The sequence below is a fragment of the Aethalodelphis obliquidens genome, unplaced genomic scaffold (assembly GCF_003676395.1).
Source record: "Aethalodelphis obliquidens isolate GAN/ISIS:26980383/991018 unplaced genomic scaffold, ASM367639v1 scaffold2, whole genome shotgun sequence".
In the NCBI taxonomy this organism is placed as follows: Eukaryota; Metazoa; Chordata; class Mammalia; order Artiodactyla; family Delphinidae; genus Aethalodelphis; species Aethalodelphis obliquidens.
In genome coordinates, this window is record NW_020837946.1 from 26,972,264 (window position 1) to 26,999,425 (window position 27,162).

At 36.4% G+C, this 27,162-nt stretch overlaps 1 protein-coding gene across 5 annotated transcripts in view; it reads right to left on the minus strand.

The window, feature by feature from the left end:
- Positions 1–27,162, minus strand: part of MAP2 (microtubule associated protein 2) — a 276,218-nt gene that overhangs the window by 71,125 nt on the left and 177,931 nt on the right. For all 5 annotated transcript variants that reach the window (XM_027122623.1, XM_027122604.1, XM_027122613.1 and 2 more), the window contains one exon: positions 4,809–5,093. In XM_027122623.1, coding sequence (XP_026978424.1) covers positions 4,809–5,070 — 262 coding nt within the window. In that variant the 5' untranslated portion in view covers positions 5,071–5,093. The remainder of the gene's footprint in view (positions 1–4,808; positions 5,094–27,162) is intronic.

The window sequence follows — 27,162 nt, forward strand, 5'->3', positions numbered from 1 at the left end:
TATTTCGCTCTGCCTACGTTAATATATATTACATACCATATGCCACAGTTTAAATGGGATGGTGACTCCTACCAGTAACTCTCAAATCTGGGGATGGAGGAGGGGAGAATGGGGAGGTCAGAAAAGGCTGCATTTTCCAAGATCGAAAAGGGAAAGAGAGAAGTTTAAAGGTATATTCATATTTTTGCTTGTAAGTGATGACAACATTTTTCTCCACTGTGCATTTTCAAGCTTAAATTTATAATTTCAGCAACAATAAACTTAGATATCCGACTATGTTCATGACTTGGCTGCTTGAGTCATGCAGATGTGAAAGGGCAGGCCAGGCTTTAGAAGGTGCATCTCCATTGGAAAACTCTAGAAAAACTGACCATGGATAACCCAGAAGAGCTTTTACAGATCTCACTGCTTTGACAGGGAGTAGACCTGGAAAGAATCCAGGGAAATGTTGGGGAAACACAGCAGCCCTGGGAAATCAAGGGGCAGTTACTGAAGGAATGCCCTTGAATCTTTAAATTTACTCAAAGAGATACCTGATGCTGGCTTTTGATGATCATGAAGGCACTTTATACTATGACTGGTGTTTTTACTAGTATTCAAAGCATTGTACCTTAAAACAGTCAAAATCACGAAAGCATGATTTTAAATACTTCAAAGTTTTGCTATCTGTAAACTTCTCAGAATTGCCTCCTTTCTTTCTCCATTCACGCTGACAACTGGGAATAAAGGTCTCATTTTCTGTCATGCTTCAAGGTACATGGATGTGACCATTCTGCAATGGAAGAAGAATTGCCTTCTTTGGCTATGACTGGTAACAGCCGCAGCTGGGCGTGTGGCTCTGAATCAGGCTGCGTGGGGCAGTGGTAAGATCACTCGCCTATAAAGCAGGAGACCTGCATGTTGGCTGTAGCCATGTGATCTTGGATGGGTTGCTAAACCCATAAAGAGGAGTGTGAAAGGTCGTCTTACAAGCTAACATCCAGTTATCTTGATATTATCATGATATGAATTCTCATATGAGTTTGGGCCCCACCCACGAATAAGAAGCTTAAAGATGAGGCTCCTAATTTTCACTCAGAGTTCAAACTCTAGAGCGACCAAAATGCGTTCTGCTTGCTTTCTTCAACGAAGATAAGGTGGAAAAGAGAGGAAGGGTTTATTACAAGACTTTACTCTTATTATTCATGTAGGGAAAACAATTTAAAAATGACTGCTTTAGTCACATGTTTTATTCACTTATCAATAATAATAACTTTACTAAATGGCCTGATTCTCAATGTTTTCTCACTTCTTTTGCTAGGCTTCTATGGCATGGCTTCTAAAAAGGACACGTCAATAAACAAATGTAAGAAAAATTCTTAAAGTAATAGGTGAGCATTTAATACTATCTACCTTTCTATGGATTAGCTTTAAATTGGAAGCTAATTTGGAAAGAGACAAAAATCTAGAAGGGTAAGCTGTAAAGAAATATAATGTAAAGTATAACTTCCTTCCAGCTCTTCCTGTGCAACTCCTACCCTCCTGCTGCCTCCCCCACCACCTCAGGGCATAAGATCAAAGATAAGCTGACTATGGCCTTGTACCTTTACAAATTAAAAGTTATTATGGCCCAGAAATGAAGGTGCACATTGAAAAGGGTAAATGAGAGACAATGAGGTAGACCTTTGGGTGAAGTAAGCCCACTCTGATAAAGGAAGGAAGAAGGAGGGGGAACTGATGATTACAATTCATTTGTTATGTGATCTTGTTTATAGAGATAAATAAAAATAAACAATATTGAGGAAAAGGTTTATTTCTCAGAATGAAGAGAAGGCTACAGCAAAGAAGGAAAGTAGAAGAAAGGTCTTTGGCTTTAACCAGGAATGGTCTGGACACGATAGCATATAGCTGAGGATGTCACTGGGAAATGTTTCATGTTCACAATGTCCTGAGAAATATCCATTATAGGGGAAATTGCAATATACCAATACATTATATGGAATGATAAAAGAGTGGGCTAATATATAGCCTGGTCCTCTTTCCAATAATCACCTCAAATTATTGATATAATGCCAGCTCGTATCAATGGTCTCCATCATCAAAGGACAGCATTTTTAAAGAACATATCTAAGATTTGAGAACATTTCTTTTTACTGGGGATAATTTTTGTTTGTGATTTGTGAAACAGTTATATATAAACCATCATAATATAATTTATTCTTTTATTAAGCTAAAGTTTGGAGAGAAATTTAATTGCACATTAACTTATCACTGGGAAATCCTCTGTGGGTATGAGAAGATAATATTTTACACTTTTTCCTCTCCTACTGCTTTCCACATGTGGATAATTGATGGATTCAATACTTGGCCTGTTCTTTCTGGAGGGACATTGATTTAAAATCACATCATAATTTGGACTGAAACATCACTCTGGTAACCTAGAGCAGGCTGTTTACACAACCTTTGTCACTTTGAATATACATACAAAACTTACATAATTAGTCTCCCAAAGGTAATGTAATACTCATTTGATATATATTAAGATGAATTCAAAACTGTCTCTGGATGGTCCTGAACCCACAGTTTAAAGAAACATCTGTTAGTCTCTTTTTCATTTATATTATTTTCTCAAAGAAGCTGGCAAGGACACACTGACCTGGCAAATACATTTTTCTGATGCTCTTAAATAATTAAGACCATTGAAAAAAATGAAATAGTGAATGATGTTGGTTCTCTACTGCTTGACCAAGCATGCTACAGTGGTTTTTTACTTGAGTATGTAATAAGCCTCCATAATTGTCAGTGAGAGTCAACTAGGGAGAGTTCAAGAGACAAAATAAGACTTTCCAATAGTTTTCACCATTAATTGGAAAAGGACTTTCTTCTTTTTGCATCATTCATTCAACCACTCACTCAACACACATTTATTGAGTCCTCGAGGTATAATGTCAAGTGCTGCGGGGGACGATGATGAGAAAAATCTTGGTCTCACGTTATCTCCTTCCTTCCCACAACCATTTTGTTCTAACATGTCCTCAACTCTTCGTGCCTCAATCCCTTCAAAAGTTTCCCAGTTAGTGCTCCTGACACCCAAGTCCCACCCTCTTCAAGTTGAATTACACTCAGCTGTAGAAAAATATTCCTAGACCCAGAGTGCCCTGTTGTCCATATAGATACAACTACCACCACTGATAATCATAATAACAATAATGGTAATTAATAGACTATTTCTTGAGTCATTCATTTTATATACTCTACTATCTCTTTCAATCCTCCTTGTAACCATGAAAAGTAAAGATAATATTTTTATTTCATTCTTAACCACAATTTCTTACTAATGCGACATTTGTGCCTATAGGGCATTGCACAGCTTTTCAAATCTTTGAATTAGATTGGACACTGCCACCCTCTTTTTCCATTCCACATACATCTCTGCAGGGTATTTGTTTTTTTATCACAGCAACTGCCAAAATGCAGCTTCACAAAGACAGGGCGTCTTGAAAAGGAATGTGGTGTGATCTAGTAGTGATATGGGACTATCTTGAACTAATAGTTCATGCAGTATTTGAAAGCCATTGAGTAGCACAGTGTTTCTTCTGAGTATTTAGAACACTCTGCCGTACTCTTCTGCCTTTGCTGCGGCACCTCAAGATGCTTCCGTGCACAATTTGGGAATTTTGTTTGGAAACAATCCCTCTCTAGCTTTGTCCTCCTATACTGCTTATTTGATACTTAACACACTGTGCTCTGTATCTGAATTAATTGTATGCACATGTCTAATGTCTGCTACTAGATCATCTGCTCTGTGAAGTTCAGAGTCCATTCCTTGCACATACCCTGGCACAGCTTGTACGTAGAAAATGCCCAATAGTAGTTTGTTGAATGAGTGGATTAAAAAAAAAATCATACTATATTTGAAATGCCTTTCATACTTGCCCATTAAAATTTAAATATATTTTTTGAACTGAGTGTACAGTGCACGTGTTACTAACTAACTGACTGTAGAAAACCAATCTTTGAATAAGTACGGGACGATTTTGAAGGCGGTATAGCCTTTCTAACTAGTAGTTTACTTACTCTCTTTGGAGTAGCATGTCAGCAAGTTGCTGTGGTTCAAATGCATTAAATTCTGAATTACGGAAAGAAGGGAAATAATGGTGTAGAATATTATAGGGCAGGCTAGTGTTTCTCTAAGCCATTAATGACAATATCATCAATAGTAAAGAGGACTATTGGTAGAAATTACACTTTGAAAGGAAGTACTTAAGATTATATTATATTATGTTCTCCTTTAAGCATTTGTATATTAGTTCTTAAAAAGCTATCTGAGGAAGTATTAAGTGGTTCCTGTGTATGTATGTGTGTGTTTGTTTTCTTTGCTTTTTCTCTTTTATTTTTTAAAGGCTGGGAGATAGACTCTACATTCCTTTCTGCCCTAAAAAGTAAGTATGCTTCTTATCAATTTATCGATTTAAGTCCAGTATCATTCAAGAGTATCAATAAGAAACTATTCGTGAAGTTTTCTTTCAGTAAGTTACAGTGCTGACAGTTACTAGCAAAACATGCACACATCAAGCCATTTGTCTACCAAAATTAAAGTGGTAAAAACTAAATAGGGAGATGAGATTGAGCATACAACTAATTTGGGGGAAATGTCAGGCTAGTTCCCATGATTTTTCTCTCCTTTTGGTGTCTATTTCCCCTGACCGACTAGAATTTCAGTCCTAGCACTAGTGAAAGAAGATCAGTGCTGTAAATTAATTCACTTTCAGCCTAAACAGACTTCAAAGCACAAAGCAAGCCCTGGTGACAGAAGAGCCGTTAGTTACCTGCTGTTTCTCTGTCAGCTGAGGTCAGCTCTCCATTGATCCCATTCTCTTTGGTATTTGAGTAGGTGTCCTGTGACCCATGTTCTCCAAAGGCGCCCTCTTCATCCTCCCTGTACGGGAATCCATTGGCGCTTCTGACAAGTCCTTCCCCTGCCCCACCTTGATCCTTGATCTCAGGTGGATGTGGGTGGGCGGATGCCTCTGTTAGTTGAGCTGAGGTCCAGTGAGGCGCCTTTGCTTCATCTTTCCGATCATCTGCCATTCTTCAACGTCCTGTGACTTCTCCTGTGATTGGAAGAGGAAAAACGGCAGCCATGACTTTGGAGAAAGCTTATCTGATATTAGTAGTACTAAGATAGGGAAAATTTATAGCAAACTCACTAGTTAGCTATGGTCAAAAAACATATTCGACAACCCACTTTTTTTTCCCATTTTTTGCGGTACTCGGGCCTCTCACCGCTGTGGCCTCTCCCGTTGCGGAGCACAGGCTCCGGACGCGCAGGCTCACGGGCCCAGCTGCTCCGTGGCATGTGGGATCTTCCCGGACCGGGGCACGAACCCGCGTCCCCTGCATCGGCAGGCGGACTCTCAACCACAGCGCCACCAGGGAAGCCCAACAACCCACTTTTAATATCAAGAGGTAGCTATTGTTAACACCTTGGTTTTTACAGATCTTTTCTGGAATATCTATTCTTTTAATATAAGATCACCATCAGTTTACATATACTCTTTTTTTTTTTTTTTTTTTTTTAAACTAGTGCTTGGCATTTAAGGACATACCTGAGCTAACTTTCACTGACATGTGACATTGTACAGTAAAGGAATTCTTTAGTATAGGGAAAATCTGTAGGGTGACAAAACTGGATAGAAAAGAGTGGGGAAAAGAATGGCTGAGGGGAAATGCTGGATTATGGAAAATTATCCCAAATACTCTTTTAAACCACAATTCTGTGAAACCTAGAAAAGACAATGGCCAATATATTAGCCCTTTCAGTTTCAAAGATGATCAATTCAAACCAGGTAGATATGTTTTTCTGGATACTGTGTATTAAGAGAAAGATCGTTTTGACAATTTTTCAGCAAACTTTTCTAAGCCCTATGTCTAGATTACAAGGGAATGAAATTTTCTCAGTATAAATCTTACATAGAGAATAAAAATTATAATATTATATAATTTTTATTATATTATCAGGCCTATGTCATAACTTACAGTTAAATAAATAAATAAAATTTCCATATTCTTCTACGGTCCAAAATATTTTTTGTGCAGAGTGAATACCTGTAAATAGAAAAAGTTTTCCACAAAAAAGTACATGCCTGGCTAATACTGTTTTTTAAAAAATTTATATTTTTAGAAGAGTTTTATATTTATAGAAAAATTGAGCAGACAGTACAGAGATTTCCTATGTATCCCCTGTAGGCAATTTTCTGTTATTAATATCTTACATTAGTATGATACATGTGTTATAATTAATGAAACAATACTGATGCATTATTATTAAGTAAAGTCCATAGTTTATTTAGATTATCTTAGTTTTTTCCTAATGTCCTCTTTCGCTTCTAGAACCCCCATCCAGGATTTTACATTACATTTAGTTTTCCTGTCTCTTCAGGTTCTTCTTGGCTGTGAGAGGTTCTCAGACTTTCCTTGTTTTTGATGACCTTGAGAAATACTGGTCAGGTAAATTATAGATGCCCCTCTACTGAAATCTGTCTGATATTTTTTCATGAATAGTCTTTGATTATGTGTTTTGGGGAGGAAGATTACCAGCAGTAAAGTGCTCAAATAAGCTTGAGAGATGCTGAGTTACATGGGCATGTATAACACAAGCTTTCTGAGAGCTTTTGCTATTCTACTGCGCATGGGACTCTCAGGGAAGGCAAGTGGTGTGCAAAGCATCTCAAGCAATTGGCTATAGAACCTTCATCTGATGCCATGTTTATTAACATCTCCAAAAGAATTTGGAAAATACTTAGGTTTGCACTTTAGCCCATGTTTAACTCTGGGCATTCTAGCCATAGATATTCAAAGGAAATAAAATAATATGAGCACCCATAACTCCCAGCTAAAATTGGCAATTCTTCCCCTAGGGCTATCTGGAAAAGATTTTTCAATGACTAAAACTCTTCAATTTGAACCTAAAGATCCAACATGGAAATGCGCAGTGTGTTACTTGGTAATCATCCATTTGGCACAGTGGTTGAGGGTCCGCCTGCCGATGCAGGGGACACGGGTTCGTGCCCCAGTCTGGGAAGATCCCACATGCCGCGGAGCGGCTGGGCCCATGAGCCATGGCGGCTGAGACTGCGCATCCGGAGCCTGTGCTCCGCAACGGGAGAGGCCACAACAGTGAGAGGCCCGCGTACCGCAAAAAAAAAAAAAAAAAAAAAGTTATGATAATTTGTTTTCAAGAGACCAGGCATTCAAAAAGTGAATTCCTTAGTGTTTAATACTTTAGAGTTTTTAATTCTTTCTTTTTAAGTAATCAATAAAAACTAATGTTGGAAGAAGAAAGGGCAGGCTGGCTACACTGATTTCACTTACTATCAGAGGCACAAATAAAGTGAATTTATTATCTAAAATGCATCATCTGGCTTCCTGATAAGACTACTCAGATAATACTCCTTAAAATGTATACAGATCAGTCAGATACCACTTTCTAATTTGTTGGGCTTTTGAAATGTACATAGTCTAACTCTCTATTAAGTGACAATCATTTTAGGAGATTTCAAGCTAGAACTGGCATTGCTGACAAGACCGACAGAAAATATGATTTGCAAAGATTTCCTTAGGTTTTACTGAAAGGCAGCTGGAAACAGAGGAGACACTATTTAGCTTCTCTCACTTAAAATCACAACATGGTATTATTAAAATACCACCCATTCATGGTAAATTTCACTTAAACTCCCAATCAATGTTTTGGGGTCACAGATTATCTCTACTCCTCAAAATGGTGTTAAAACATAGTTAAAAGTGATCACAGCTTCCTTTAATTTCTTCTTCCTGATGTATAATATTACTTTTACCTGAATCTCTCTGAAAATTGTGCTTATGGAATTAAAGAAGATAAGAAAACTGAGATAAAGGCAAATTCTCTCCAACTCTATTAAAGACAACTTGTGAGGTACCAGGAATTGTAACATCCCATTCCTACTGTGTGATGGAAAAGACTCCTCTCTCCATATGGCAAAAGATCACAAATCCTCTTTGCTCCTAACTGCTGAACAGCTGGGCATCCACCGTACAATCTTCTGGATGGACAAAGCAAGCTGAGAAGCTACCTACACTCTTCTCCTTCTCCTCTTCCCAAAAGCCTAGCTTGATAATGTGAACAAGGAAATTCCTGAGTTTTAAAAAAAAGGTACTAAGTCCAAGACATTGACCTACAATTCATAATAAGTTGCAACGGAATCTTAGCTGTTAGGGCTAAACACAAATGCCAATATGAATGAGGATACAGATACCTGTAATACGGATTTTTAAAAAGAAATCCAAGAAGTTCAAATTTCTATTTATTTGATTTGAGAATGAGATATTTCACTTGACTCTATCATATCATGGCTATTATGCTACATAAAACAGGGCCCCAGTCTTCTTCCCAATTAAGATATACAGTTGGAAAGAAAAGCTAAGAGAAGGTCTTGTGCCACCACAAATGTTAGTTATAGACTTGAGTGGTGAGCTTCAATCTTTGCCACCATTTGTTATTAAACAATTTCCTTCTGATATTTGAAAGTTCTCTAAGGACAGACATTTCTTCTTTCATCAAAATCCCAGCTTTTAAAATTCCAGTTCTTCCAGTTTTTCCCTTAATAAGCCTTAGACCTGGCTCTCTCAATCTAGTGCTCCTTGGTAAGAGCATGCAGGATTTTTTTCACACCAGCTGTTGCACCTACTAATCATGGCTACACTCTGATTCATATCACTGATGGATAATTATGAAAAAATGTAAGATTCTTTAGTGTTTGGCAACCTGTCATTATCCTTTGATTACAATGACATGAGCCAGACATTATGATGTGGCATTGATCAGATTTCTAACTTGCTGAAGATTCAACCTGTATCCTCTTATATCATGATAATAAAACTGCTATAACCTTAATGAAAACAGTCTTTCTACAGAGTAATTTCTACGTTGAAACGGTATAAAAACTAATTTCTTGTCTATTTAATATATGTGAAATTCATCAGTTTTGTTTTTAGGTAGATTTAATGCATATATGTTTAATGTTGCAGAGTGAAAAATAAGTACCTTCCCGCATGTTGATTAGAAGGTTTTTATTTCTATGGATCAGTAGCCTAAGAATTAGCCAAGGCCCTTAGATAATTCTAATTAAGAAATACTGAGAGAGAGACAAAAAGCAAATAAAAGACTGGAAAGAACAACAACAAAGAGCAAAAGAAAGAACAGAAAGAAAAAAGGAAATATCCAGCTCAACATAAAACAAGGCTGTGATGGCAAAACTCAATTCATGGTTTGGGATAGACATATTCCAATTTTCAATTACTTAATAGAAAGTGTTTATCTTATATGATAATTAATGTAGGTTCTCAGAGACCCATTTTGTAGCTTATGGGTAGGTCTGTCAGTCAGTACTGCTATTACTTAGACTTCTAGAATATTGACTACAACATCCATAATTTGATTTCTACTATATTGAGAATCACTTGTATTTAAATGCATCTGCTTTAAAAATTGTCCAGGCCTAAGACTATAATGTTCTATGTTTCAAAACTCTGAGACTTTACTTGAGTACCTGTCCAGATACTTAAATAAATTCTTATTTTTGTGTGTGTAAGAAAAAATTTGGATTTGCCCACAAGCAACCTAAAAGTCTGCCTCCAAATCTGTAAAATCACTCTTGAAAACAGTCTTTTGTGATATGATTGTTCCTTGCTTAAGGATACACCCAATAGGTTAATTTATATTAGAATTTAGAAATAAGATGAGATAATGTATTTTGCTTATTTCTGATATTTCTTTGTCAGGTAATATATCTGTTCCCACATTTCCCCTTAATCACCAGGAACTCTTTTAATGCTTAACTGCAGTATTTACCTCATTCTAAGTCTTCGGTACTGTGTCTGTTTATAGAAATAAATTATATATAAATATAATTTATATATAATTTAATTGTAAAACTTATCAAATCTTTCCTCAAGTCAGGCAGGATATATATTATAAATAAATAATAACTGTATCTGTTGCCTTCTGACATTTTATTATAGGGTACCATTCCTTTGAGCAAATTACATAATATTATTTAGCACATAATAGCTCTGATATTAACCTTCATGTATATAAAGTGAATAAAATACAAAACAGACATCGATCTTTTTCATACAACATGTTTTATAAAACTTCACTTTATATTCTAGATCTTTCAGACAGGTTATAAGTTAAATTCTAATGAAAATATAATTTCTTAGAAAAAATAACATTACATGGCTTTTTAAAAAAGTATCTCTCCTTTATTCATTTTCCCTAGAACACTCTCTTAATTAACATCCAAGCAAATGTTGCTAGTAAGTGAATGATAACTTTAGAATGACAAAGTATTTATTATTTTGAAGGTGGCCAAATAATACAGTTTTGCTGGTTCTCCCTAAAGGTTACAAAACCATATGTGTACATTAAAACTTAATGTGTTTAAAGGCTAGTTTAAAAAGAGAAGCATTTTCATCTGGACCTTGATCTATCATTGAACTGCCTGCATATTGTACATTAAAACAAATTTGACATGCTTTGATAGTTCCTGTATTTTTTGTTCTTTAAAGCAAGTGGTGAATGTATTTATTTAAGTGAACGAAACAGTAGTTCCTGAGCATATATGTCCCAAGGGCTTTCAGATACAAAGAAATAAAATAAAATAAGGTACATCTGTCACATTTCCTCCACTATAAAGAGAAGAAATAAGAACTAAACAGAAACACTCAGAAGAAAATGTCCCTGACTGCTCTGCTGTCTGAGCTACCAATGAATTTCATTTCTCAGGGCAAATCCAGGACTAAGAATGCAAATCAGAGATACATTTTTACTAAAAAAGAAACCATTCTCTAATTTTCTGCCTACTTGGTTGGAGCTTTTCATATTTTTCCTTCAAAGTATGAAAAGGATTATGTAAAAGTAAGATGCACACAAGCAAACCATGACAGTAATATTCAAACCTACCAAAGGGCCATTTAGTCATAAGCTGGGCTTCAAACATTTGTTGAATATTGAATTAATTAATACATCCAGATAAACACAGGGAAAAAGATTCTGTCAGCTATAGATATTTGGCCAACATTAGCTCAATCAGTGAGAGAAGAATGGTTTTGAAACCTAATTTTCAGGCATGGTAGAAGAAGCGACTCAAGTTCTAACTCCACTGAGAGTGTATGAAAAATAATGCTTAGTAGAACAAACTTCTAGACCTAGCATACATAGTAGTGACCATGCAACATACAGGTTTAGAAATATCTTTAAGATAAACAGTTTCATCCCTCTCATAAAAAGGCTTTAAAACATGAAACTAAAATGCTCTTTGGGGATCTATTCCAATGTAACTTAAAGTGTCTTCAGCCAATCACCTCCAACATCCATCCAATAAATGAGAATTTCTGGGTATAGGGCTTGGAAATTGGTATTTTAACAGGTTTAACAGATGACTCTGAAACACTGAAGTTTGAAGATTGGTGCTTTCAGGCAAGCCTGCTGCACAGGACCTCAGGAAAGAATGGGGAGTGATAGAAATGCACACATGAAATATCCCTGTAGAATAACAGGCGTAAGGGGTTAAGGCAATTATCTTGATAGGTCAGGCAGTCATTCTCAAAAATAGAAGCTGGATCTTTCATTGCCTTAGTCCAGGACATTTATGATGGTGGGATGGAGTCCAATCACTGCTTTCAGTCAGCTTCCTGGGAACACGCCAGTCCTTTGTTGTGTCTAATCCTACTTGAGGGAAGCAGAAATGTCTCAGAAGAATGTTTAAAGTTACCCATTTTCTGTGGTAAAAAACCTACTGCACACTGTGAAAACAGTGACTAGTCCTTGGTCAGTTTAACAACATATTCAAGCTGTCTTTAGAATATTTATTTCAGATACTTCTTGGCACTCGTTAACGGTTTAGGACAAAAATACACTTTGCCTAAAATACCTCAAATCCAGTTATAATCTTCTTTATCTGTTAGATCACTTTGGAGATGGATGTGGGGTAATAGGCATGGTGTGAATATGTGATATTCTGAACTAGCAAAGCCCTCAAAGGAGTAACTGAAGGATTTAATATCTAGATAGTTGAGATGTGTGCCGAAAATGTCATTTAGTCAAGAAGAACTTTTTTCTCTTGGGATTCCCACAAAACCACAAACCTCACTGTTTTTCTTTGGATTACAACATTAGAAAGATCACAAAACACAGAAAGAGTCACTGATTATAGTTATTACCAGGCAACATTAAATACTCTCAAAAATTGGCAAAAGGAGAAACAATGAAAGCTTGGAAAATCTAAAGGAAAAATACACTGTGTGCTAGATAAGCATGTCTCCATTTTTATAATGCACTTGGCATTAGCAATTCTAGAATGTTTTCTGTGATATGCTCTGCCCTGTCATCATGTAATGTGCCAGTTCAGTAAAAACACTGGGATTCTAATTTTGTACTGATACATATCCAAGGATGAACAAAAGAATACAACAACAAGTCCTATAATACAATTAAGCATATGAATATCGTTTCCCTTTCCCATGTAGGCTCAATTATGCTTCATACTACTAACTATCCATATCAGTACTACAAAACAGAAACTTTTGTTTGGGTCCCTCACAATATAAGAAATTTATGCAGAATCTGTATCTTTCCTAACAAATGCTGAGGAGTTCTAAGCTTAAATAGCTGTTGACTAACAAATTACAACCCTATGTATTTTCTCTTTGTCTCTATACAAAACTGAGGAAAAGTTCTTGATGACATGAAAATTTGAAAATCCAGGTATTTGTTTCATGTCTTTTCTGCTCTTTTCAGGCTGATTGTAAAATACCGACAAGGATGATCCATTTTTCACCACACACCATGACTAATAAACAATTCACATCAAGAGAGTTGTTGAGTGCATCATTATTTCTGATGATAATGGACACAGAGTATACAACAAGCCAATGCTATGTTATTGATAGAATTAGATAAGGTAATACAAATAAAGCATAATTCCAGGCAAGTTGGAAGTGCTCAACAAATGTTACCTATTATTTGTTATTTTGTGGCTTTTATTTGAACATTTTTAGCAATAGGATTCAATGTATGGTCTGCCACATACTGAAAAACTGAGGCCAGAGAGAGTAAATTATTTGACAGTTAGACACTTCCAGGGAGATCTGGAATGAGAAGCCAAATCTACTAATATCCATTCCATTGCTTGCTCTTTCGCCAAGGAGCTGGTGGAATGGGGTAGGAACTAGGAGAATCCAGTCCAGATGACACTAACTTCATACATCCATTCCACTGATAACAGTCTATCATATTAAACTGGGTAAGGAGCTTTATGTGACCATGGCATACAACCTGTACTTCACAGTTGTATATTATTTCTGGCCCTTTTTCATATTATATAAAAGAACTAATAAATACAGAATACATACCAGAAATAAATAATATTTAAATGCTCTAAAGCTTTAGCCTCTACTGATGATATTTCGCTAAGGACCTGGAGATATAGTGTAATAAGTAATAGATTTCTAACAAGAAAATTAGGGTTGAATACTGGTTCTCCCATTTACTAGGTGTACAAACTTAGACATGAACAAAACCTGAGTGTGTTTCATAAGCAAGGGAACTCTTGAAGGGATAAATTTTGACCCTTACATCAATACTTTTCTTTTACCATATAAAGAAAAATTCAATCATAATAATTTTAATACAATTTTCTTTAAGCATAAATAAAAAGGATAAAAAGCGTAGGAGGGAAATTTTAATTTGGATTTTGACAATTAATAATTTTGTTTTAAACTTTTTCCAGTTTGAAATCTGATTCCAGATTTGTCAGACTTTGTCCAGTGTCACATAATAAAGCACTGTAAAAATAAATCTCCTTTGGGTACAAAGCTAAGGCCTATTCTATAGAATTACAGGTTTTCCAAAAAAAAAGTATGTCCTAAGTATTTACTGGCACCACCATCAAATGAAGATCCTTTAGTTTCAGACACCTGAGAACCACCTTATAGGGAACTGGTTGGGTGTTAAAGGGGCTACAATGTAAAAACAGCAATCAGTGCTTGAGGACAAGATGCTTCAGAGATTTCTTTACAGGAGGTGGGAGCAGGGTCATGACCCAGGTAAACCTGGAGACTGTGCTATACATCACAAAATAAGATGCTAGAATTAAAGACAAGCAAACAAAAAAAACAAAACGTGAAAAGTTGGAGAAGAAAATAGGAGTTATGAAAAGAAAAAAAAAAAAGGATGGAGAGTTGGAAGTGAAGGATTTATTTAAAAACTAAATACTTTATGGTTTTCCATGAATAGGATCTTCTTTCAGCTATTTAAGACAAGAAAGGATGAAGTCCTGGGAAGTTATAAACAATATGCCACTTGTGCTCTTTTCTGCCACTTTATCTGATCTGCTCAGTCCCTTTATCTTTTGATGAACAATTCCTCTTTCACAAACACAAGCCATGCGACTGAAGCTCTGCCTCTGAACATGTTCAGATTAAAATCTTGTTCTAAATATAGTAAGTGTATATGGACTTCTAGGATAATCAGTTGCCCCATTTGTTTTCTGCACTTCTTTGAACTTAATGCACTCTTTGTCAGTGGATGTGTTCAAGCACAAGTTGAATGCCCATCCTGTCATGAACGTTATAGAATCAAGGGGATGTTGGCCTATATGACTTCTAAAATGCCTTCCAACTGAGGTTACAAATCTTAATTCATTAACCAATTAATTGTTTGAGAAATGTCTCCCAAACATTAATGGAAAGGCTCTATGTATCATAGGGAATGCACTGGGGATACAAGAAAAAATATATAGCACTTATGCTGAAGGAGCTCACAGACAAACCGACAACAAAAAGTCATGTGGTCCATGCTGTGACGCAGATAAGGACAGGAAATTGTGGAGGCACACAGGCAGTTCTTATCACACTGGGAAGTCAATACTTTCCGGAGGAGGTAACATCGAGTTGAATTTAAAGGACAAGTAGGAGTTAGCCAAAGAAAGGAGGGGAAGCTTTCTAGGAAGAAAGAGTCTGGGTGACCACATCCTGTGCTATTTTTGACTTGGGCTAGGCAACACCTTCCAGGAAGATACCATAATGAGCACGATTTTGGCATCCCTAACTCCAGTTTTCACTCTATGTTAGATGTTCCTCCCTATTCGTCTGTCTTCCTCAAGAAGCTGTGAGCTCCTGGAGGGAGAGGGTTTCATATCTGCATCACCTGCACCTGGTACAGTGTGTCGCACAGAGTAAGCTCAACAACACATGTTTACTACACGAATGAATGAGGAACGTGTAGAGCACAGGATTGTTCGCTGTGGTCCAGAAGTGAAGTGGGACATGGGGAAAGGAGGCGGACAGGCAGGCAAGGGTAGAATCATAAAGGGGTATAGTAAGCCATACTTAGACTCTCCTGAAGGCCAGAGGGCACCACAAAAGATGTGACATAATCAAGTTTATTTTTTAGAATGATTGATCCAGCAATGGTATTAAAAGTGAATTGGAAGGATGCATGATTAAATATGGAAGCAACCCTTACTGAAAGCTACTTTAGAAAAGGAGCATATAGGCCTGGACTTGGTGATGAGATCAGGATTGAAATGAGAGGCTAGATTCCATGGTCAAAAACTTAATTAAAATAAAACCTGTCTTCTTTTACCAGACTGCTTATAAATTAAAGTTTCTCTATTTTACCTATCCATCTATCTACCTATCTTATCATCTACCTATTTACAAACCTTACTACCAATCTGTTTGTTGTGAGAAGTATCATGGTTTATACTATTTTGACAGGCATTTACTTTATTATTTTCTTGAGGTCAGTTTGTAACTCAAGTTCAGATTTCTTAAGTTCAGTCACATACCATGTTCTGAAGAGTGCTTTGAAGAGTGCTCTTTCATTAAACCACACAGTGTTAGGGAATATTTTGCTTGATTTTTGATGAACACTGTAAGATGGGATTCTTTTTTTTTTTCTTTTTGGTTTTTGTTCAGCGTGAGTCTCATGAGGTTCTTTTAGACACCACTTTTAAAATTTTATTTATTTTGTTGTTATTTGAAATGTGCTAGTGGGTTACAGAGACACATGAGCCCGGTCAGATCTGGATTCATCTGATGAGACACTGAAGCAAGAAAATGGAGAACGCTGAGAAAAACAGAGCCTGAACAGACTGAAGAACTGGACTTTTCCTTAAGAGGCACTATTTATAAATTGCTTTAACAAAGTACGTATTGAGCCTTCATTTAACTTTCAGGTTGTCATCAATTATCGATTTATTTATTGTGCTTTCTAGAATCTTATTCAATAAACATTTATTAAATACCAGCTTCACACCAAGCTATTAGGCGCTAGGAATACAATGATGATTAAATTATGGATTCTGGCCACGAACAGCTCACACTATACTGAAGAGGTCAGATGTGTTTGTAATATATACGCTACAAGATAACACAGTTAATGCAGTGATAGAGGCCATCACAGGTGCTACATGAATATAGACCTAAGTCATATATATTTAGAAAGAAAAATGGATAGATGCAAAATATTTGTATAACATCCATTTTTAAATATACTAAACTACTGCATCCAGGGAGAGTCCAAAATCTAGTTAATCATAATAAATACTAATTTTCTTCTAGGGAAAGGTAAAGTATGAGTCATATAAAGCAGATCCACTTTTTTCTATTTTCTTTCTTTTCGGATTTGGGTCAGGCTGTGTGCCATGTTGCACAGTGCGTCTGCTGGCTCTAATTGTGACTCAGGAGAATTCTGAGTTAAGCTGAAAGTAGCCTTGTTCACTCCATCGCTGAGTTGGGCCGAAAAAAAAAAAAAAAAACCACACCTCACAGAATCCTTATCATTTGGAATTCCCTCACAACTCATGTCTGATCCAAGTGGGTCCGTCAGTCCTCATATACTGTTTGAGATATTTCTTTGAGCTGACATATCTTTATGTACCCTGGAGTGAATTCTAGAAATCAGTTCAACTTTTATGGCTTGTGACTTGTATTCTGCTAACCTTCTGGAGTGATATGATGTGACATAAATTTGCTAAATCCTCCAGGCCTGAAATATATGTAATTAGACTATGTTTATGAGATGATTAAAAATGAGCTGAAAGAAATATTCACAATAATTAATTTTTCTACAAAGACAAATATTCCAATCTTACATGTAGAAGTCTTAATGCATGTATAGGCATTGATGTGGCAAAATTATATGGTGAGCTCACAGATAAAAACATTTTGATATAAAAACAGACCCATCTTAGGCAATTAAGGCAAATGGGACCTGGCCAAGAGCAAATAAAAACATGGTTTGGAATGTAAAAAATGCTAAATTAATTTTTAAATGAAACATGTTTCTATGAAAGTCACAAGAATTTTGAGGAAGCACGTTAATTTTTTAAATATGTTCTTTGGGCAGTGCTTACTTTTTTTTTATTAAACCCAATACGTTTTTAACACTTCATTATAACCATTGCATTGTTAAAGGATAGGAACTTTATGCTTTTTTAATGGCAGTAGAAGGGGAGAAAAGGGGACAGATAAGGCTGATGATAAACCTCTGGGCAGGTTAGAGGTGTTGCTGGTGATAATATCTCTGAAAAGGAAAGAGAAAAAGGGCTACTGTGGACTGTGCCTCGTCTGCCTGGGATTGCAGATGACCTGAGGCAAGAGGAACACAGTAGCAGTAAACCTGCTTCATTCAGGTAGGTTGTGTCTGAGCTTTTGGTTGGCACTCTGATTTTTAGATTTCTAATCTATACATCCAAGAATTCACCTCAGTGTTCTTACAGAAGCAATAAATAGGCAAATCTGGAGAATCTTTCTGTCTCTGCCACCGTTAATCTCTAAAACGTTTTTTGAAATTCTTTTCAATTCCATGCTGAAGAACTTGGGTACCACAAGTAAATCCATAGATTAAGAATTGGCTTTTCAGCAAGAAGCAAGCATATGGATTATTTCTACATTGTCTTCTTTTTAAATGCTTAGAACCTATTGTTTCAATACAATAGGGTTTTTTCCAAAACGAAGAACAGTTCACAAAAGTTCTACTTAGGTTTCTCAAAACCCTTAGACATTGATCATTACAATGAGGAAATTTTTTTTTATTATTTCTGGAAGCCTATAAAGAAAGTGATGTACTATTATAAAAGAGAAATAGCAGACTGTGGCATCAGATCAGAGGACATGGGTGATAGGACTTTCAGAGCATGGCTTATGGGTCTCCATTTGGTCAAACCAAGTACTAATAGACCACTCATTTCCACTTGGCAGTTCTCTTGACACTAGATGAGACTATTGAAAAGTGTCAGACAGAAATAGATGGAAAAAGCACTACCCTCACCCACTGAAGTATGGGACCAAAAGAATTTGCTTCTTTTATTTTTTTAAAATCTTTTACTTTAACTAAACTAAGAGGTAAACCAAGGCGAGGAAATACTCCAAATTTAGGTTAGAAAGTCAGCGTTAAGCTATGTAAAAAATGAGAACTCAGGATGGGATCAAGAAATTCAGTGAAATAAGGTAACTGCATTACTCCAAGAAAATGGCCATAAACAACTGTCATTTAGCTTCACATGAGATCCATATTTCCAGTAGGCATTTTGGTTGAGAATTTCTAAGCAGCAAGATTTAATTTTATCTTTGTTACCTTTTTCTCTCTGTTTTATCTTTAAAAAATTAGAATGAATAGTTTAGCTTTTAAAACTAAAACTATATTCCATGTCTGGCATTTTAATTGTAGAGGCCAAGGGAAACAGACATTTCAATTAAACATAAATATTTTCTTGGTAAGGTCAGGATAATGCAAATTAAGATGCACAGATATATCTCCTTTGAGGAACCACAGACCTCAAATGTAAAGGAAACCAAAATTTCTTAGGAAAAAATAAGTCTTTTCAGAAATAATTTGTAAATAAGAAAGAGACTGCCTCACTCATTCTTAACTAAAAGAAAAAAAAGTGACACAAGTGCCTTAATCATAAGCAGTAGAAGAGAGACATATGAGGTTAGAAAATGTTCTCTTTTGGTGAAATTTAACAATATTTATTAAACACCTATTATGTCACAGGCATGTTTCTAGATGCTCAGGATAGGTAAGTACTAGCAAGACTCAGCTTTTGGTCTTAAGAAGCTACTGAGAGAAATCAACATGACATCATACAGTTAAGTGATGATATGATAAGTGTTTTAATAGAGGTATACAGGGATTCTATGGAAGTTCCTATGAAATCAAAAAATTTGTGGGAGGCTTCATAATGGCAAAATGTGCTTTCAGTCTTGAAGGGAGTTCATGGTGGATAAGGGCGTAATTCTAATTACAAGATCAGCAACACTAAGACATGGGGGTAGAAGAGAACTGGCAACATGCTAGAAAATATCAAGGATGTCTCAGAATGCCAGAAATAGGAGAGTGGATGTGCTGTAGAGAAGCAAATGTCCAGATGATGAAGCATCTTGTCAGCCTGTGTAGGATAAATTTAAACATTATTAATGGTACATCACTGAGAAACTTTAAGCCAATGATGAATGAGAAAATGAGCCACAGGAAGGGTTACAGAAGGTTATGATCAGAAACAGGAAAAGTAGATAGATGGTCAATAATGTGATAATCAATGAGAGTGCATATAAGAATTTGAATTAAAGTAGTGCTGGTGGGATTGGAGATGGGGGAAGGATATAAGATATTTATTTTGAAACACAGGTAGGTCACTCAGTGCCCCACAGGTCATGCAAAATTCCCATCCTCATGAAAGTTACATTTTAATGAGGTAATCATATAGTTACCAAACACCTAATTAAAATATTAAATTTCATATGATTAAATATTAATTTATATTAAATTATTACATCTTGCATTTCATATATGAAATAGCCAAAATAATCTTGAGAAAGAAGAACAGAGCTGGAGGGCTCACACTCCCTGACTTCAGACTATACTACAAAGCTACAGTAATCAAAACAGTATAATACTGGCACAAAAACAGACACAGATCAGTGGAACAGAATAGAGAAGCCAGAAATAAACCCACACACTTACGGCCAATCAATCCATGACAAAGGACGCAAGAATATACAATGGAGAAAAGACAGTCTCTTCAATAAGTGGTGCTGGGAAAACTGGACAGCTACATGTAAAAAAATGAAATTAGAACATTCTCTAACACCAGATACAAAAATAAACCCAAAGTGGCTTAAGGACCAAAATGTAAGACCAGATACTATAAAACTCCTAGAGGAAAACAGGCAGAACACTCTGACATAAATTGCAGCAATATTGTTTTGGATCCGTCTCCTAAAGTAAAGAAAATAAAAGCAAAAACAAACAAATGGGATCTAAATTACATAATATAGTTACTCAGGTCTGAAATGAGAAAATTATATAAAAATTATACATCAGTATGTTACTTCCCTACAGAGCTTCATTGAAGAACTTCCCTGCCCTTGTGCTCCATTCAAATAACACTTTTGTAGTGTATATTTAAATGATCCGTAGATATATGTCTATATATTATAGTTAAGTGTGCATGTATGTTATGTTATATTATCTTAAATTACTCTATTTTTCAATTCCTCTTCCTTTTAAAACAAAGTTTCCTTTAGAATTCTTAGGTTTCAAAAGCAAGACCTGCTCTAGTTGTAAACATATGCCAAAAAGGAATACACAAGCCTGAAACAAAGAGGCTTACACACTGCTTCCCAGTAGCAAGAACTTTCTAGTACCACAGCAGTCTGTCTTGGAAAAAAGTCTTTTTGATTGTTTTGGTCCTTTGCTCTTTATTCAAGATTGATTACTACCGGATCTTTCCTAGGGCGCTGTTCACAATGGTTTTAAATGACTCAAGCTTTGGCACCCCCTCACTAAAGTATTTGCTTTAGTGAATTCTAAATTTCTCTTACAGAGACTACAACTGTCTCGGAATCAAACTGCCTTCTGTAGTAATTACTGAGCACATGGTACAACAGGAGTCCTTGACATTCATTAAAAAAAGTGCAGCGGGTGGGTGAGGAAAAAAAAGAGTAAGAAAAATTAATCACAAGAAATTAGCATGTTTAAGTAAATCATTATAGTGCTCAGGAAGAAAGGTCTGACAGAGACACTCAGAAGGAATCAGCCTCCAGATTCAGCCAAGTTGGAGTTTTGCTTATCACTTCTCATTCTTCTTATACAGGCTGACGCAAGAAACCATTTTTCCTTATATACTTGCAGGAAGGTCCATTTTTATTAGGGTTCCTTCATTTTAAAATGCTCTCTGATGCCATGAGAATTTGATTAAATTGCTACCCATTCTTAAAGGGAAAAGGAGTTTTAATCTTCAAGGAAAAAACAGTGATCATACACTTACTGCAATGCAATATGCTCACAAAAACCCAAGCGTTCCACAGGCACAGGAACCTGAAGCTTTGCGACAGAATTATTAGCAGGTAAGTTGATTTTGCAGAATGTTTACCTGATTGAATGGCTTTTAAACAACACTGTAACACAATATTCTGGTCACATGAAATTATATGCACAGCTACCCTCCATATAAACAGCAATATTTACTACTCTCCAAATAAATGGTACTGATAAAACAAATAAAAAATATAATATGGGGCCTATATTATTTGTGAATTCATCCAAAAATCAAAATTCTTTAAAAATTTTTGCAAAAGTACAAACTGTGGGTTTTTTCCTCAATATTTTACCTTTACTTATTTTTCTTTAAAAGGGCACCTCTTTTTTCAGTTCAAAATGAGTTTTTACTTTACCATCCCAACTCAAGTCTTTTTATAATGCATTTTAGAAACTCATCAGAGTACAAATATTTATTTTGTTCTACAATGATGCTTTCTACTGTTATTAATTAATAATTTGATTCTTTTAGCAAGCAGTTATTGAAGAAAACCAAGAGCAGTACCAGGCACTATGCTTTTTGAGCCATCATCCTTTTGGATACAACATTTATTTCTATAAGGAGCGTTTTAAAAAATATCTTATTTGTGTACTGCTGTATGAATTAACTTCGATAAACTGAAGTATCTCATATATTTACTATTTTAACATGATACTGAGATTATGATTCATAGTTTTATCTCTATGGTATGAATGGCATCTATTCTTGTCAGGGCTTGAACTATTTGATCCATATGTTCAAATATATTAATTCCATAGACAGATTTTCTTTTGGTATAACAGAGACTGCTAGCAGTTTATCAAAATCTTTGTCTTCTTTTTCCTCAGCACACAGCAGGATTACATCATCTAACCTCCCTTGCAGTTAGATGTGGTCACATGACCCAGCTCTAATGGAATGTGAGAAGACGTCATATGTTCACTGCTAGGTCTCCATGACCTAGCACATTTCCATGTGCTCCTCCTTGGTCTTTGCCCTTCTACCAGCTGGATGGAGACAATAACAAAGTCACAAATAAAAGGAGTCTGGATACCTAGTTGACTATGAAGAGGGAAGACAGCTTCCCAACCCAAACACTAAGGACTGTTAAATGAGCAAGAAATAGTGATAACACACTTCTGAATCTACCTGTTTTAGCAACTAGCCAATCCTAACTAATATAGTTGCAGAAAAGTTTGAAGAACTATATTATGAGATTAGAAAAAAAAAAGAATGAGACTAATAGAAGCAACAGGGTTAAATGAAAGAAATTGCAGTAACTATCCTCCATTTGTTGCCTACACAGCAAATCCCGACAGCACTAGGACAGTCCATGGGTGTTGGAGTGGGAGAAGGGAGAGAGTCAACTTGAGGCAAGAGCATTTCCTGCTGCTCTTCCTAAATTACCTTCTTCGTGCCCCTCACTTTTCCTGGTATGGATGGTGCAAAGAGCCCAGCCTTCAGGTTGGTCCTATTCAAATGCCTGCCTTGAGGCCAAGGTGGAGACAGAATTTGCAATCATTTTCAGAGAATCTTAGGACAGTTTGATGTTTGCCAAGGACAAAGTGAAAGCACTGCCTTTCCTGAGATGATAGAAGACTTTACACCTGGTCTATTTCCTGTCTCCACAGTCCTTCTTCATCCTCCCTTATTGTCTTCACTTTATCTTAGAACAGGTGGCCCTTGCTTTTGTTAATATTAATATCTCCACTTGTTCTTTAGCAGATCTTTTCCCACCTCCTCCAAAGCTTTGTTTCCTTAAATATTCCCTTTTGGAATCACAGTGTCAGCTTCCTCCTTCCTTCTGACTATAAACATACTCTTTTTTCTTATCCACAACAAACAAACAATCACACACACAAGAGAAATGACAATTAAAAAACAACTACCATCATAAAACCTATTTTGTAAAACTGCTACCTTGGGCTAGAGCTCATTTGTTTTTCACCTCTTTAACCCCTCATTTATATACCACCTACTCACTCTTTCAATCATTATTTATTCATTATTTATTGTTGTTATTAGCTATTAACAATTTGTTCAATATTAATTTGTTTCACATCGAATAACACGTTTCTGGAGGCACAAATATGATGAAGACAAAACTTTTGCCTTTGAGGACTTCACAGAGCTGGAGAGAAAGAGAGATGAAAATAATTACACAGCAAGATGATTTTTCTGTAGTCTAGATACACTTAAAGGGCTATGAAAGTGCCTCCTCCCTCAAAAGGTACAATTAATACTACTTTTCAGGCTGGAGAAGAAAGCTTCATAGAAGGAATGACATTTGAATTGAAAAGACATAAGCTTTTGTAAGCCAGACAAGAGGAAAAAGAGTATTTAGGCAGGAGTCGCAGAAATAACAAAGGCAATAAGTAATGTGAGAAAAACATGGTGTACAAAGAAATAATTAAGTTGAAGAAACAACAAGTAGTCTGCTGTGGTTAGAATGAAGGAAAGGCAATTGAGTAAGAGACAGGGATTGGAGATTGTCCAGAAGTGGCTACTTAGAGCCCTAGTTTGAAGGGTCTTTAGTGAGTTTGGACCTTTATATTATAGAAAAGTTTTAAATAGGGAAAAGAAGCGATATTATCTATATGAAAAAGTCACATGACGGAGAGTCAGGTTATACAAGAGTCAGGAAGAGGGAAGCTCATCAAAGGCCATTGAAAGCTTCAGGTAAATGTACTGGAGGCCCATACTGAAGGTTAAGAGAGTCCCGCACTTGCATTATTAAGTACCTCAGTGACCATAAAATAATTTTCCCTCTTCTGCTTAAGCAAAAAGTAGACTTATTGACTTTGACTCCTTCCCCAAATTGACTGAGAAAAGGCTACTGCAACAGGTCTACAGAAATTTCTAAAGGCAAACATCCAACAAGATTTGGCTTTTAAGACCTCCCACAGTAAGCCTCCCTTATTAAGTGACTTGTAGTCATGGCCAAATAAAAGAACTAAATGCATAATAACTATTACTTATTCTAAGCATTAGAAAAAGTGCTCATCAGCACCCAATTTTTGTCTTTTTCTATCTCCATCTGGCCAAACTGTTAAAAGGCAAGACTTAATAACAGCACCCTCATGAACGAGAACTAGAGCCTTTTGCAGCAGGTGGTGCCCACCTCTGCCTACAGAATTGCAGCCCAAACAATCTGCTGGGAATTGCAGAGAACTCAGTAGAATGTGCTTATGACTCAGTCTGTTAAGTAGGAGGACTGTCATTGTTATTTTAACTCCTGCCAGAGTATGTGGGCAATGCTCCCTCTTTCTGTCTTGAGTTAACCAAGAGACATCCCTCTTCAAAACCTCACCCCAGAATAGGTCCTTGCTCAGTTAGAGCCAGAACAGTTTGGGGTCTGGGTATGACTGCCAGCTGATAGTGCAGATTAGAAAAGCCTTTCATAAAGGGAACATCTGATATCCTAATTTACCAATAGAATTTTATTTTTAGAATGTTTAATCTGCCTTTAAAACTATTCACACAGAGCACCACAGACCAGAGCTGAATGCTGATGAGACAGTAATCAGCACAAGTCAAGGTACTTATTTTCGGAAAGGATGGTGAAAATACCAGGGTTTCTTTCTCTTTCCCTTAACTCTTGGGGTATTGTGGTCCTCCTGTTTGTCTTTCTCTTGCCAAATGTTCTCAACAGTGTAAACGTTCATCAAGTGCTGCTCCTAAGGAATACTGTAAAAATGAAACAAAAAAAATCAGCCTATTTTACAGAATATTGTCTTAAAGGATAAACTTCACCCATCGATGTATGATGAAAAGATGTAAATCTATTCTGAAGATAAAGCAAAATCTAAGCAAAGTCAGGTTGTGGCAAGTCTTAGTATTATGTAGACAAAAGACAGTGTGGAATAGGAAAATAAATATGTTCTGCTTTCAAAATGGTTTTCTCATTTCCACTCAGCTAATTTTTCTCTGTGTTTCTGGTGCTATAAATTATGATTCAAGATTACATATCAGTAGAATAAAATTTTGTCATAATGCTATAAAATGATGTGTCAACAAGATGCAGGAAAGCTCCTCAGCATTCCAGAAGCGAGGGACTCTATTAAGACAAACTGAAAGAATTGTGAAAAGGGCAACAGCCATCACTGGTGTGCGTGAAAGATAGCATGTGTATTCCAAAGTAATCTCTCTAGGCCTTCAAAAAGTGAGGGTCCACCAAGATAGAGATACCATTCTAGACACAGAACATCACATAGTCTCTGCCCTCAGTGGGGAAAGAGAGGATGTTGAGATGACATCAGGGAGGTAGAAGATGTCAGCTTATATAGCACCTTCCTGGCCACAGCAGGAGTGTGGGTTTTCTTCTGACTATTAAGGGCAGTCATTGGTGGATTCTGAACAAAAGAGTCATATCAACTGATTTATAAAAGATCAGACTATGTGAACAATACATTATACACAAGCAATACTGAGCACAGGAGGCTACTGCATTTGCTAAAATGAGAGAGAGTAGATTCCAATGATACAGGTAAAGACAATGAGAAGTGATTAGGTTCTGGACAGAGATGAGCTTGTTATTGCTATTATCTGAAATAAGGCTTAAGAAGGTTAAATAATATGCCTCTAATAGGTAGTGGAGGCCAGAAATAAAGCAATCGTCAGGGTCGTTTACTACACTTTAAATGTCTACATGGGAATTTTGTGTCAAAAAGATGCTGATATTCTATGAAGTAGTCAGATTTAAATGTTAGAGAGATATAACAACCTTTATACTAAGAACTACATGTATTAGGTTTGAAAAATTCAATTCTAAATTTTACAGAATTAGTAATATTAGCACATGATTATAAAGATTTTGTCATTTACAAAGCATTTTCACTCCTATTATCCCATTCAATGTTAGCACAGCAAAACAGAGATATCTAATAGTCACATTTATGATATCACTGGAGTGTCAACTACAAATGGGCACTCGCCATTGGCACTTGTCATCTACCTCTACAAGGATTAGATCAGGTACTGCAGCTGCTGATTTTCAACACCCCCTGAAAGGAGTTCAGGGTGGACAGCAGAAAGGAGGCACTCTGTGCTCCGGGGCGGGGGTGGGGGGTGGCGTAAACAGGCAGAACAGGTCTTCAGATAGTTAGATATTCTCAGGAGCTGATTTTATGAGCCCAATTCTTATATATTCTCAGATTTAGAAAAGCAGTAAAATCCTTCATGGTGACTTCTGCTTCCCGTGACTAGCAGTAACCTGCACAAGACTAGCAGAAACCTTCTGTAAAAAAATATGTGCTTGATTGCATGTATTCCCCCTTCACCAAAATCACGTATATACTGACCTTCCCCCCTGCCTCCTTGGAGCGGTTTCTCAGAGCTATCTGAAATGCTGTCTCCCCGGCTGCAGTCCTCATTTTGCCCCAAATAAAACTTAACTTACAACTCTCATGCTGTGCATTTTTTAAGTCGACAGAAGGAATCTTTGCCATCCTCAGTAGTTTGTTTTCTTTTTTTAACATCTTTATTGGAGTATAATTGCTTTACAGTGGTGTGTTAGTTTCTGCTGTATAATAAAGTGGATCAGCTATACGTATACATATACCCCCATATCTCCTCCCTCTTGCGTCTCCCTCCCACCCTCCCTATCCCACCCTTCTGGTTGGACACAAAGCACCAAGCTGATCTCCCTGTGCTATGTGGCTGCTTCCCACTAGCTATCTATTTTACATTTTGTAGTGTATATATAAGTCCATGCCACTTTCTCACTTCGTCCCAGCTTACCCTTCCCCCTCCCTGTGTCCTCAAGTCCATTCTCTGT